This window comes from Solanum lycopersicum, chromosome 1 (assembly GCF_036512215.1).
Source record: "Solanum lycopersicum chromosome 1, SLM_r2.1".
In the NCBI taxonomy this organism is placed as follows: domain Eukaryota; kingdom Viridiplantae; phylum Streptophyta; class Magnoliopsida; order Solanales; family Solanaceae; genus Solanum; species Solanum lycopersicum.
The window spans coordinates 74373661-74387240 of NC_090800.1; the positions used below are offsets into that span (position 1 = coordinate 74373661).

Below are 13580 nucleotides of genomic sequence, written 5' to 3' on the forward strand. Positions count from 1 at the left end.
TTAGGCTTCAGGTTCTGCCTCTAAGCATTCAGTCTATCAAAACCCTCACCGCGTATCTCTTCAATCAATACTATATCATCTGCAAAGTCGATTGATATGTTATGTGCAAAGATCAACTCTAAATGATAGAGCTTGTTGTTATTCTTACACCAGTTCTTACCCATAAAGGATGCAGTGTTGTCTTTTCTTCAAGATGAGTTCTCTACTTTCAGGTCAGAGATTAAGATGAGTTAAAAGAGATTTGTGCAATGTTGTACAACAAAATATGAACAAAAAACTTATCAACTATTATAACTATAAAACATCAATACACGGCTAATTTTACAAATACATTCCCAATTAATGCAGTAAAAAGGAGATAATCAAATGAAAATACAAAATTTAAGGCATATTAAACTAGCTTAGTCTTAAGATGTTAATCGTCTCTTAGTCGTTAGGAGTTGATGTCCGAGGACTCGTGCCCAAATTGGATGGCTTTGGTTCTCCGGTCCTTGGACTGAACGTCCCCCTTCCGCCAGAAAGGGGACTTTGTTGGCCTCTCAGTTTGTTAATCTGTGGACTATATGCTTTTTCTGATATGCGCGGGCTCTGAAGGAGCTTGGTATCTCTTATTGGAGTTGCTGTTGAACTTGTGATCTTAGGACTGTTAATGCGCTTGACCTCACCCCTGCTTCTAGTAATCATCTCATCTAAAATCTCCCCGTTTTCTGCGTGGGAAGGTCTTGAACCAAATTCACCCTCCTGCATAGTTTAATATTAGTCCTCAAGTCTTCAAATTTATCAAATCACAATCAAATATCAGAGTACTGAAAAGGGGATTTACCATAGGAAGATTGAATGGAACGGCGGGTGACTCTTCATAATCTGCTGCATCTAAATCTTGAAGGTGTGCCCCTTTGAAAAACCTAGGCAATATGTATTGTCTCACAGGAACTAAAAGCATGATCAGGAGAGGGAAAAGGAGCCCCGCGATTGGAACCCATGTAATACCAAAGCAAGCAAGTAAGTATAGTGTTTGAAATATTGTGAATGCTACTATGCTCTTGAAAGGAACAGTTTCTACAAAAGTAGCATGATAGTCCTCTAGAACTCTGCAAGCAAGATTTCATCATTGTGTTAAGTAAATTCCTTCGAAAAGCTAAATTTTAATAAAAGGCGTTTTGGAAGGGGTTAATTACTTGTATCGTCTGCTTGGTGCAGTGAATAGTAGTAATATTCTCTCCCAGAATTGATTGCCTGGTAGACTTTCAATGGCCATGTACGCGAAATATCCCCAAAGTACTGAGGTTGGAATCATTCTGAGAACTGGCATAGCAGCAACACATCCCCCAACCATTGTGGCTTGAAGCAAGTTACTAACACGCTGTTCTTTCACTTCAACAGGCAACAAATCATCAATTTCCTTCTCAACATCGAAAATGGTTTCATCTACAGGAGCATTGATGTGTCCCATGCTTGATGCTAACTGAATTGTTGATTCTTTTAACTCCTTCAGACCCTGTTAAAATAGATAAATCAAGTTGTTTAATGAGCTAAAATGAAATTCTTGGTTAAAAAATGCAGGATGTTAAGCTCCATAAATCAGTGAAGAGGCATGTCGCGTACTCTAGCTGATGACTCCTGGTAGATCAGAGGAGTCTGCATCTGTTGATACGCTTCCTGCATATTCCCATATAGTTGTCCCAAGCTTGAATTTTTCTGCATACTTTTGCGTGCTGTGTCGACTAGTCTGTTACGAAGCAACTGCATAAAAAGGATATATTAGTTTGTGTGACAATTCAAAGAAGAACCAAATGTGAAGTAGTTTCACTTGAGCTAGAATTTTACTTGGTGCTTAAGAGTAGCCAGACTTTTTGTATGCATTGGGGATTGTGGGATCACACCATTTGATGGAGGGATACCAACAAGGCCGCACATTAGTGTCTGTCACGAAGAATACCAAAGCAGAACATCACGAAACAAGTTGGAGGAGCGAAACATATATGCAAACGAAAACTATTAAGTAGCAAAATGGATTTTCGCATACCAAGAACCCCAAAAGAAGCAAGTCATAATGGAAAGATGATGGTTTTCTGAGATTGAACTCTTTCTGCTGAGCTAATTGGGATGCTACACTGTGATCAAAATAGTAAAGCACAGCAATCATCGTTGCAGGAACAAAGGCACCGAGTATGTAGATGACTGGAACATTTAGCATGTCCTGCAGATGACCAGAATATCAAAGTTAGTCGTCCACGAGTCTAAAAACTAGAAATGAAATTAATATCAGCTAGAGGAAGAAACATATGCCTTGATAACAGTCCAATTCTCATAAGCACCAGGTGACCATGGATTTGGGCTGAGAAGGCGTCTTGGAATTCTTTCAGGAACACTTTCAGATGGTATATAGGAAACTGCTGTCCAAACTACAACCATAAGTGGCACACCGTAGTCTGCAATAAGACTACGAAGCCAACCTGTTGACAGCAAGCAAAATTTTAACTCATCCAAGTCCAAAGTTATCAACTTGAAACCAAAATATCAAAAATATAGTTCATCATATGATTGCATAATTTGTGCTTAACCTGTTCCATATCGCCATGATCTTGCTTTTCGGCTTTTCAAAGCAGTTAACAGTAGGCCAAATGAGAGAACCAACGCGAACATTCCATTAGCAAATCTCCACGAAGGCATGAACTCTGTTAGATGAGGATTGTCTCTTTTTGGAACACGAAACTCATCTACCAGGCCCTGAAATGAAAAACGTATAAAAAGACCATAAATTTATTTTGTGATTGATGGATAACCGGAAAGGATAAACAGAACTTGTATTATAGAAGTAACACCTCATAGTGTTAAATATTAATATATTTTACTTACTTTAATAGCTTGCTGCATGAAGAGCATTGCAATAAGCATGCCAAATAGTTCTCCAGCCAAACGAGTAAACCTGTTAATAATGGAGCAAGCTCCTAATATTGCCAACAAGAAAAGCAAAATCGCGGTCCAGACACATACCCTGAAAAAATCGCGACGATTAGACTAAATGATGATTGCATATATTGGACAAGGGAAAACAAAAGAATCAGTACTCACCAACCAGTCCAAGGTAGAAAAAGACCAGGACCCAAATCGGGTCTCTGTTTAGCAAAGTCGAACATGAATGTATACATTATTACAGTTGGTTCAGCAACTCCTAAGATCAACAAAGGTTGACCACCAATAATGGAATGCGTAATTCCACAAATCGCAGTTGATGCTAATGTCTGAACAGCAGTTAAAATTCCATCTGCAATTGTAAACTTCATGTTAGAATTTTCAAGTTGACGAATGAAAAATGCAACAACTATAACTACATACTACGCCTCAATCCCAAACAAGTTGAGGTCAACTATATGAATCTTCAGTATCCGTCTCAACCAACACCATTCTCTAGCACATAAAGTTAATCTCAAACAAGACTACAAGCATACACTAGACCAACATTACTTAAACGTAATGTCAATCTATTGATAGTGTTATTTTTCGATAAATGAAAGTACCGGTATTTCTCTCCAGCTGCTCGCCAAATGAAATCACTGGAATTGCTGAGGCAAAGAAAATGTATGTAGTGGGTGCCAAGATCCTGAAAATTAGTCCAAAATGAATTTAAAAAATGTTTGTAAAAATTAGTTCTTTCTATTGTACAACAAGTGAATAATCCATACCTGAAACCAGCCTTAATCCCACTAGTCCAATCTTGCTTGTAGCATAATAGACGTCCATGAAGATCATTCTTGATTCCGCGAAAAGGCACGAATGTTTCTTCCATGTAATCAGGTATGAGAATTAATACTGGACACAGTGAAATGAAATTTCTTGTTTAACTTACAGAATTTGATAATAATTTGTCTTGGAAAAGAATTGGCAGAAATGACAACAAGTCTAAGGAAAAACCATTTTTTTAACTATTTATGGAGAAAACTTCAAAAAGTGAAGAACGAAGAAGATATAGCAGATTTACATGATGCAACAAGTGAACAGTGAATGAGATTACAAATGATCAAAGAGAATAGCTTCTCAAGATTTTAAATATTGGGAATGGAATTGGTAGTTTTAGTTAAAGGAAGAAAACAAATGTGAAGGTGCTAAGAAGAAAGTGCAGAAATATGGCAATATATATAGAGACCAGTAAGTTAGAGAAACAAGGGGAATTTTCACCAAATATGAAAAAGTAAATATAAAAAAAAAGTCAAAGATATTCAATATCAACTATAATAAATAAAAAAAAATTATTTTAATCATATATAATTTTATACCAATTAAATCCCTTAATTCTATCTGACCCCGACGATAGCCGATAAAGAAGATATTCAGATTCTCTAGTGTCAATCTGTCACTGTTGCAGTATCAACACATACTTGCGAATAATACGTATAGTCAGTCAAATTAAATAATCTAATTGGACAGAGAGAAGATAATTTGCTGTCTCAAAACAAATTACTGTAATACTCTATTTTTAAAACCCCTTTGACCCAAAGATAATACTTGCAATTTAAGTTATACCGTTTCATTTGATATATTAAAAAAAATTAAAAAGAAAGAAAAAATTGAAATATTTTAATTTAAAATAAAATTTAAATAACTATATGATTATAAATTATTTTTAATTATAAAAATAAGAATATTATTTTTGAACAAAGTAAAATACATTAAATGAATTTGCTAAGCCAAATGGGCTCTAAATGGCATGTTTGTAATTTGATTGTGTTCCCAAATCAAAAGGAGCTAATGCCAACTAAAATTATTTAAAAATAGGGTGACAGTATGATATGGATATTTTACGTAAAACAATTCAAATATACCAATTGTGTGTTGGTATACTATTATAACAGCAAACCATAGGGGGATCAATCATATCTCCAAATTAAACAACATTAAATTAAATATTTAAAAAGAAATGAATGTATAATGCATGAACTTTTTGCAACTTGAGATTTTCATCTTGAAAATGACGAGGGGTGCCCGGTGGGGGATGAGGTTCGGAGTTGGACGAGCTTATAACTTATGATATATATAAATATAATTAGGGGGTGTTCAAGTGTTTAAAAATAAATTCAAAAATAGGTAATTCGTTTAAAATATTAAGAGTTGAACTCAAGATAATTTAAATTGGGTTCAATCTCAACATATTCAAAGTTAAGTCATTTGAATAGAACTCTCGATCGAGTTCAATTCAATCTCAAATTTCAACCCGTTTTAAAACATTTTACTAAGATATGTTTCTATATTGAAGAAACGAATTATTATCTATTTAACATATTTTAGGATTTATCTATCCATTTTTAATTTTTTTAACAAAAAATTCTTGAGCGGAAATTCAAATTGTGATTATAAAGTTAAATATCAATATGTTAAATTATTGAGATTAATTTGATCAAATTGGATTGATCAAGGCCTACCCGTTTTTTAATCTATTTGAGCCCAAAGTAAATTTGGGTGGGTCAAGATCCAACCTGATTTCTATTCAACTCATTTTAATGCCCATTTGACACTCCTATACATAATTTTATCCAAACACTATAAAGCGCTTAAAAACAAATAAAAAAAGTCAATTTAAACGGACTTTTGCTCTCTATTTTACTTGTCCATTTTAAACTTTACAAGCTTCTTTAAAATAATAATTGACATATATGTTTTATTACAATACTTATATTTATATTTAGTCCAAAGTGACAAATAAAACAAAAAAAAAAAAGGGGGTCCAACAACATTTCCACCCAAAAGAGAAAAGCCACAAAAGAAAAAAGTTAAAAGGAATCGCTAACTCTATTTTTCTTTGTGACGAAATTATAAAATAAATGCCTCCTCTATCTATTTTAATTTTTTGGGTTTGATTTGAAGTAAAACGATCGAACTAATTAATTTTTGATTTAAATTTAGATGTAGAATTTCTAATTTTTTGAAATGCAATTTATATATTTAAAAGTTGTATTAAAAATATTACAAGCTCAAGTAGTTTAAATTTCAAATTATTTAAGAAGTATTTTAAAAAATATAATCAATGTAAATTAAAAGTAATAATTAAGATAAATATACAATATTACGTGTGGGGCTATATATAAGTGCATTTTCAGTAACTTAATGAATGCAATTGAAGATACTTAATAAGAATGGGACATCACCCAACAACCAACTAATTAATTAATTAAGATTCTCACTTTCATATTTAAATCATTTATTCTTTAGACCAAAAATGGAGATTTAATTTTGCTTCCTAGGGTTTTAATCATCATCCATCATTACCACTTAGCTTTGTTTAATACTATATATAAATAAAATTTGGACGAAAGCAGAAAAAAAACACAAAAAATAGCATATTTAAAAGTTTATATATACACCAACAAACATGGGAAACAATTTAGTGTCATTTGTAATAAATTATTACTCATCTTTATTTTAAAAGTGTTTGCTAAGGAATCTTTTTTTTCTCTTTCTATTTATATTTTTAGCCAATCAAAGGTATCAAAACCAACACATTCGTATTATAATGCATCAAATTATTTGGACGAGTGCAATAATGGGTAAGAGCTTCTACCATTTTTGCCAAGATAAAAAGCAAACTAATCAATAGACTCGTTTGCTATGAGGTATAAAGTATAATAATTTTTCAGATAAAATGTTGAACTATTTTATTTCATATTTGGTTGGAGCCAAGTATTAGATAGTCTTTTGGTTATTTATTCCACCATTTTTATCACACTAATAAAAATAAGTTATCTCATATATATATATGGAATAACTTATTTTCTAACCAAACGGTCCCTTTAGGCCTTCTAAAACTCCTCCTCTCAACATAAGTTTCACTTTTGTTATAGCAACAACAATAAAAAAAATGTCCCAAAAATAAGTGTCACCTAAAAGAAATTTAAGATGAAAATTAATATATTTTTCTAACTATACCATTATATAGTCTCTATCTTTTTAATAATGTTCAATTTTCCAAAAATATTTATTAAATAAAGAATAATTTAACAAATTACACGTTATCTTTTATTTTTTGAATAACACGGTCTTTTATTTGTTAAAGGAATACTTATTTTAATTTGAGACCGAATAAATAGTTCGTAGTAGTAATATTTTAATACCATAAACGAATAGGGCAGGAAGTACGTACATTGTAGTTAACCAAATGACTTTGAAAATACTACAATAAGTTTGAGATCATGCTTGGTGTCTTGTGAGTTGGTGCATCCGATTAATTATCATAACTTTCATTAATCAATCACGTTTACTTCCTTCTTGTCAATTTATAGGAAAGATTTATTTTAAATTTCGAAATTCAAATAAATCTATTTTCGACTGTAAATTTTTCATATATTTTTTAAATATTTTGGATAGTTTTTTTTATGTAGTTTACGAATACATAAAATTCCATTTTATAAAAATTGAAGATTTCATACGCAAATTCATCATAAATTTAAACTATTAAGAAAAACGAATTGTGTCACATAAATTGAGACAAATGAAGTCTTACAATCCTGCTTTAGATATTTTCCCTTTGAGCCAAGAGACTCTTGAAAACAACCTCTCCACTTTACGGAGGTAGTGATAAAGTCTTTGTACATCCTACCGTTCACACATATATATAATATATATGTACTATGTAATAACGTATAAGAATGTATATCTGATGTATAATAGATTATCACAGTATATGTACTTTTTTTATACATCACGTTATACACATTTTAAAAATGATGAGGGTTATAATATTTTATGGTATGATAGTTCGGGGAAGAAGGTTAAATTAAAATAGATTTGGCTTTATAAAATGCAATATAAATATATCTTGATATTCTAGATGTAAATCTTTACTGAATTATGGTTATTGTAAAATGTTTCTCTAAGTGAGAATATGTTTTTTTTCCGTAGTTTCTATCTTTGACTGTATATGTTTCATATATCTTATAAATATTTTGAATTAGGAATTATTATGATTTATATTACTTTTTACGTAGTTTATAAATACATAAATTTTCTCTCAAAAAATTTGAAGATTTCATGCATAAATTACTGGTCAAACATAAACTATTTAACTCTCAAAAAACAAATAGTACTGTATCACATAAATTAGAATAGAGTGAGTACTATTTAAGAAATTCAAATTGCATTTCAACATAAATCTTCAACTTTATATCAGTCTGATTTTATAATATGATTTCATATCATATGTCCATACAAAACTTCAACTTCGTATCCATCTAATTTTATTACATAATTTCATATCACACGTCAAAACAGTCTCTCTTTTTTTCATCTTTTCCGTTCAAATACTTTGAACTCTATTATAAATTGAGGATTGACACCTACTACAAAAACCTCAACACCAATCAAGAACATGCCAAACTCAAACAATAATTTGCTTTATGTGATTCAAAAGAAGAGAGAAACCTCCACTAGTTTCTCCCATCTTATGCATGAACATATATATGACATAATGAGAAGCATTAGCAATAGTGATAGATCACAATTAGCCAAAATAAAAGCACCACACCGCACTTATTTTGTTTCCTTCCTTATTCTTTCATGTTTTCATCAACAAACAATTCTTCTTTCCTTTTAGACTTTAATCATATTACTTCCCATCTTTTTTGATGTAGGAATTGCAAAACAAATGATTTTGTCTAGCACCCTCTTTTCCAAATTTGAGGACTACAATTCTTCTTGTAATTTGTAGGGTGATAAAGATGCCACGTGTCAAATAAAGTTGGATGATTACATCAATGATCCTTCATATCTCAACAGTTGACTTCACTATTTGAATGCTTAGTGGGTTGGCTTACTTTATGATTGATCCAATACATAAAAATAGATTATTATGCTGTTAAAGTATAGTCAAATCAAACAATTCTACGTTTGTACGTACTAATTAATTATGCCACATTGTAAAGCAATTTGTTTCACTAGAAAATTAAAATGGACCCTCTAGACTCTAGATTTCAAAATTCAATTTGTTGGCATTCTTTTATTGACCATATTACATATCATAGCTACTAATATTATACATTTCATTTAGACGACAAAACTAACTTGGGAAAATTTGAGTACGATATGATCCAATACATCAACAAATTGATGATTGTGGGTGTCATTTTGAAAATGTCATTACAATATGAAGTTATTCAAAAAAGATTTGACTCAATTCAAATGATGTTCCTAAGAGACCAAACACAATGTTTGTATGACAGCGTAAAAGTGTGTATAAAGTATCTCTTATACACTATTATACAAAGTTTATACATTGTGTACAGTATGTGTATAATATTGTATACCGTGTGTGGCATTGTTGCAAAAAAAAAAAAAAAGAGCTATGCAGGTTTAACATATAGGCTATGTATACGTAATATTTTAGGGCAAACAAAGTCAGTCTCACTAGCTTCGGAGAGAATTTTTTTTCTTTCACACGAATTTTTCAATATTACAAATCTTATCAAAATTTGAACATTTTATCTTGTAACTCAGAGATATGGAGTCAAAATAAGGTATAATTTGTTCCAAATACTCTGTATTTGACTCTCTCACTCGCCTCTCTTCCTCTCACTCGTTACCTCACTCCCTATGTATATATGTTGAAGAATGTATTTGGCATCCCAAATATATACATCTAGTATGATCTCATGTATCCGGGATATATATAGAGACTATCTCGCTCGTCTCACCCCTTATTTTAGTATATTTAGTAGCAAACATACATATATTTGGACATATCCAACTTGAAAATCCGATGTTACATTATTAATAATTGAGAGAGACAATGTATAATTATTTTAAAACTAGAGAAAAAATTAGCAAATACGATAAAATCTTTATGTAATTTAGATAGTTTTTCCGAGATTTTTTTTTTCATATTGGACTCTATATTTTGTGAAAAAATCCAAAATACTTTTCGAACCTATTTCTATCATGAAAAATGTTGTGCGGAATTTGAGATAATACGAGAAAATATAAACGCGAAAAACAAGACAACAGATTTACGTGGTTCACCAATAAATTGGCTACGTCCACGGGAAGAGAGGGAGCAGTTTTATTATGGAGAGGCAAAAACAGAATTACAAAATAGGGTTTGTCATAGCGTCTATATATAGTGCTAAGCTACGCCCTAACAGGCTTGGGCCCAACATACAGAATCAACAGAAAATTAAGGGTCCGATTCAAGGCATTCAACAAAAAAAATATTGGCTCGTGGTTAAGAATTAATGGTTTGGCATGAGCCATACCAATCTATTGAAGCACTCAAAAAATTACGCCATAGAGGATACATATCTTGTTTTTATTGAGGAATATGATAAGGAGTTGAATTAGTTAGTTAGTTAAAGTTCAATTAATTAGTTAACTTCAATTAGTTAGTTAACTAGTTAGTTGTTAGTTGTTAATTGTTTGTTAGCCAGCTGTCATTTTATGATTGGAACATTAACTATGGATGATTCATTCTTGAGCTCCAACAAACGACAATCAACTAGAACTTCTAGGCCTCCCCTTTGGCAAAAGGATTTTATTACCACATTCAAGTCTAAATCAAGGTCCAATTGTTTGTATTCTCTGGAAAATAACATTGATTACAGAAATTTGTCTCCTTCTTATCAATGTTGCATTTCTAATCTTTCAGTTGACACTGAGCCTAAGTTCTATCATCAAGCTGCCAAAGATAAGAGGTGGGTAGCAGCTATGAAAGAAGAGATACAGGCACTGGAAGAGAATAAAACCTGGGAGGTAGTAACTTTACTTGTTGGCAAAAAGGATATAGGTTGCAAATGGGTGTACAAGATTAAGTACAAGGCAAGTGGTGAAGTTGAAAGATTCAAAGCCAGACTTGTAGCCAAAGGATACAGCCAGCAAGAAGGTTTAGATTACTAGGAGACATTTTCTCCAGTTGTTAAGATGGTCACAGTTAGAACAGTGCTCACTCTAGCTGCATCTAAGGGATGGGATGTCCAACAGATGGATGTTTATAATGCATTCTTGCAAGGTGATTTGGTAGAAGAAGTCTATATGCAGATACCTCAAGGATTCTCTCATATGCATGCTGGAGATCAACCTGTATGTAAGTTGCTTAAGTCATTTTATGGACTTAAGCAAGCTTCACGACAGTGGAATGTGAAGTTGACTCAGGCATTATTAGTTGCTGGATTTCAGCAAAGCCATTTGGATTACTCTTTATTGATCAAGAAGTCTAATGAAGGTATTTTGATTGTTTTGATTTATGTTGATGATTTGTTAGTTACTGGATTGCAGCCCAGGAGGGCACTCTGGAGCAACCTTTCGAACTGCTGCTGAATCCATGGGCAGGCAAGAGAGAACCAGGCGAACTGAAAGATCTTAGTAGCCAGAGGAGCAACATCACACTAATCAATGAGACCAAACAAGTTTTAAAAGATAACTTCAAGATCAAAGATCTAGGATCATTGAGATATTTCCTAGGGATAGAGTTTGCCAGAAACAGTGAAGGAATTCTCATGCATCAAAGAAAGTATGCATTGGAGATTATTTCAGACTTGGGATTATGTGGATCTAAACCTATTGCCACGCCTGTTGAGATGAATGGAAAGCTCACTACTGCAGTTTTTGACAAGCATGTAGGAGTTACATCTGATCCTGTATTATCAGATATTGGTGAGTATCAAAGATTGATTGAGAGATTGATCTACTTAACCATTACTAGATCTGACTTGTCCTATGCTGTTCAAAACCTAAGCCAATTCATGAATGCTCCTAAGCAATCTCATATGAATGCTGCTATTAGAGTTGTCAGATATGTTAAACAACAACCTGGCCTAGGTGTTATGTTATCTGCTCAGCATTCTGGTTCTTTACAGGCTTTTTGTGATGCTGATTGGGGATCATGCCCTGATACTAGGAGATCCATTACTGGATACATGGTTACCTTTGGGGAATCCTTACTTTCTTGGAAGTCTAAGAAGCAATCTACAGTATCCAGGAGTTCTGCTGAAGCAGAATATAGAAGCATGGCTTCTACTGTTGCTGAAGTTACATGGTTAATTGGTCTCTTTCGTGAATTAGACATGCCTATTGTCTTGCCTATTGTTATACATAGTGACAGCACTGCTGCTATTCAGATTGCCTCCAATCCTGTTTTCCATGAGAGGACTAAGTATATTGACATTGATTGTCACTTTATTAGAGAAAAGATTCAAAGAGGTTACATATCCATTCAACACTTGGCTACTGCTGAACAACCTGCTGATGTATTCACTAAAGGGCTTGGTCGATTGCAACATGAGTATTTGGTTTCCAAGCTTGGAATGAAGAACATCTTCATATCTCCTAGCTTGAAGGGGGTATTGAGGAATATGATAAGGAGTTGAATTAGTTAGTTAGTTAAAGTTCAATTAATTAGTTAACTTCAATTAGTTAGTTAACTAGTTAGTTGTTAGTTGTTAATTGTTTGTTAGCAAGGTGTCATTTTATGATTGGAACATTAACTTTGTTAGTTAGCTAATTCATTGTATATATACATAAGTAGTTTGTACATTGTAGAGTAGAAATACAAATTGTAAAAGGCATGAAGGTGTATCTCTCTCAATAATATTCTTCTTCTTCTTCTTCAAGCTTCATTATCGATTGTTCAGCATCAATAAATTAATAGTTTTATCGTCAAGTATTTCTTATTGAAAGACAAATATTGACCATACGAATCTTTGCCTAACACCTAAGGTAAATAATGAATGTGATTAACAAGAGTTGTAGTGCAATGGTGAAATTACTTCATTCTTAATCAAAATTTACGTATTTATATTTTGAATATGAAAAAAAATACTTAAAATATGCTCTCAAAATAGGTGCTTAGTTCAAATCTATCGAAAATTTCAATACGATCATGAAACACCAAATGATAAAACAAAAGAAAGAGATAAATGAATGAGGCTCGGACCACTCAATATAGATTCATCGAAATATGTAGTACTAATCATAAAACTATTACCAAGATTGTAATAATAATTAGACTGCAACACCTACTGTCCATGAAATTGTTAGTCGTATACAGTTATTGTCCAAGATATACATATAAGCACTTAAAAAATATGTGGGATAAGTCACCCACCTTTTATTAAAATTAGACCTTGAAATGGACATTACAGAATGGTCTTTCGGCAAAACCACCCCACACTACGTCAATATGCCAATACACATCATTAAAAACTTATAATATCCACTAGCCCGATTTATTTGTTCATCAATATTCAATAGCTCACGGATCACATACTTCAGCCAAATCAGAGGAATTAGACAAGGAGATCCTTCATGTTGCCTCACATGTTTATCCTTGGATTCTCAAGTAAATGTATTGTCAGCTAAAAATATTTTATATATACGAAAAATGGTCAAAAATATCTTTAAACTATTCGAAAAGGTTTAAAAATATCTCTCATTCACCTATTGAGTTAAAAATCTCTTCCATCTACCTTTTTGATCCACAATTACTCTTAAACTAACAATCTTTTTTTTAATTATTATTATTATTAATTATTATGTGGCATCTTTTTGTTGGATAAATTTAAATTCCAACCCATCAAAATTTTTCTACACATTTAACCCATACC

At 32.2% G+C, this 13580-nt stretch overlaps 1 protein-coding gene across 2 annotated transcripts; it reads right to left on the bottom strand.

Moving 5' to 3' along the window:
- Positions 1 to 266: 266 nt before the first annotated feature.
- On the bottom strand, positions 267 to 4200 carry LOC101260863 (boron transporter 1). 2 transcript variants are annotated; one of them, XM_010323995.4, is made up of 13 exons: positions 3983 to 4200; positions 3687 to 3813; positions 3522 to 3604; positions 3076 to 3268; positions 2860 to 2998; positions 2565 to 2730; positions 2290 to 2456; positions 2027 to 2200; positions 1828 to 1923; positions 1606 to 1743; positions 1179 to 1498; positions 824 to 1091; positions 267 to 741 (listed from the first exon to the last, which is right to left on the bottom strand). In XM_010323995.4, the coding sequence occupies exons 2-13, from the start codon at positions 3788 to 3790 to the stop codon at positions 427 to 429; spliced, it is 2163 nt and encodes a 720-aa protein (XP_010322297.1). In that variant the 5' UTR covers positions 3791 to 3813; positions 3983 to 4200; the 3' UTR covers positions 267 to 426. The 2 variants fall into 2 exon arrangements, with proteins under 2 accessions (XP_010322297.1, XP_004229368.1); XM_004229320.5 differs by lacking the exon at positions 3983 to 4200 and having other exon boundaries at positions 3687 to 3974.
- Positions 4201 to 13580: the final 9380 nt, after the last annotated feature.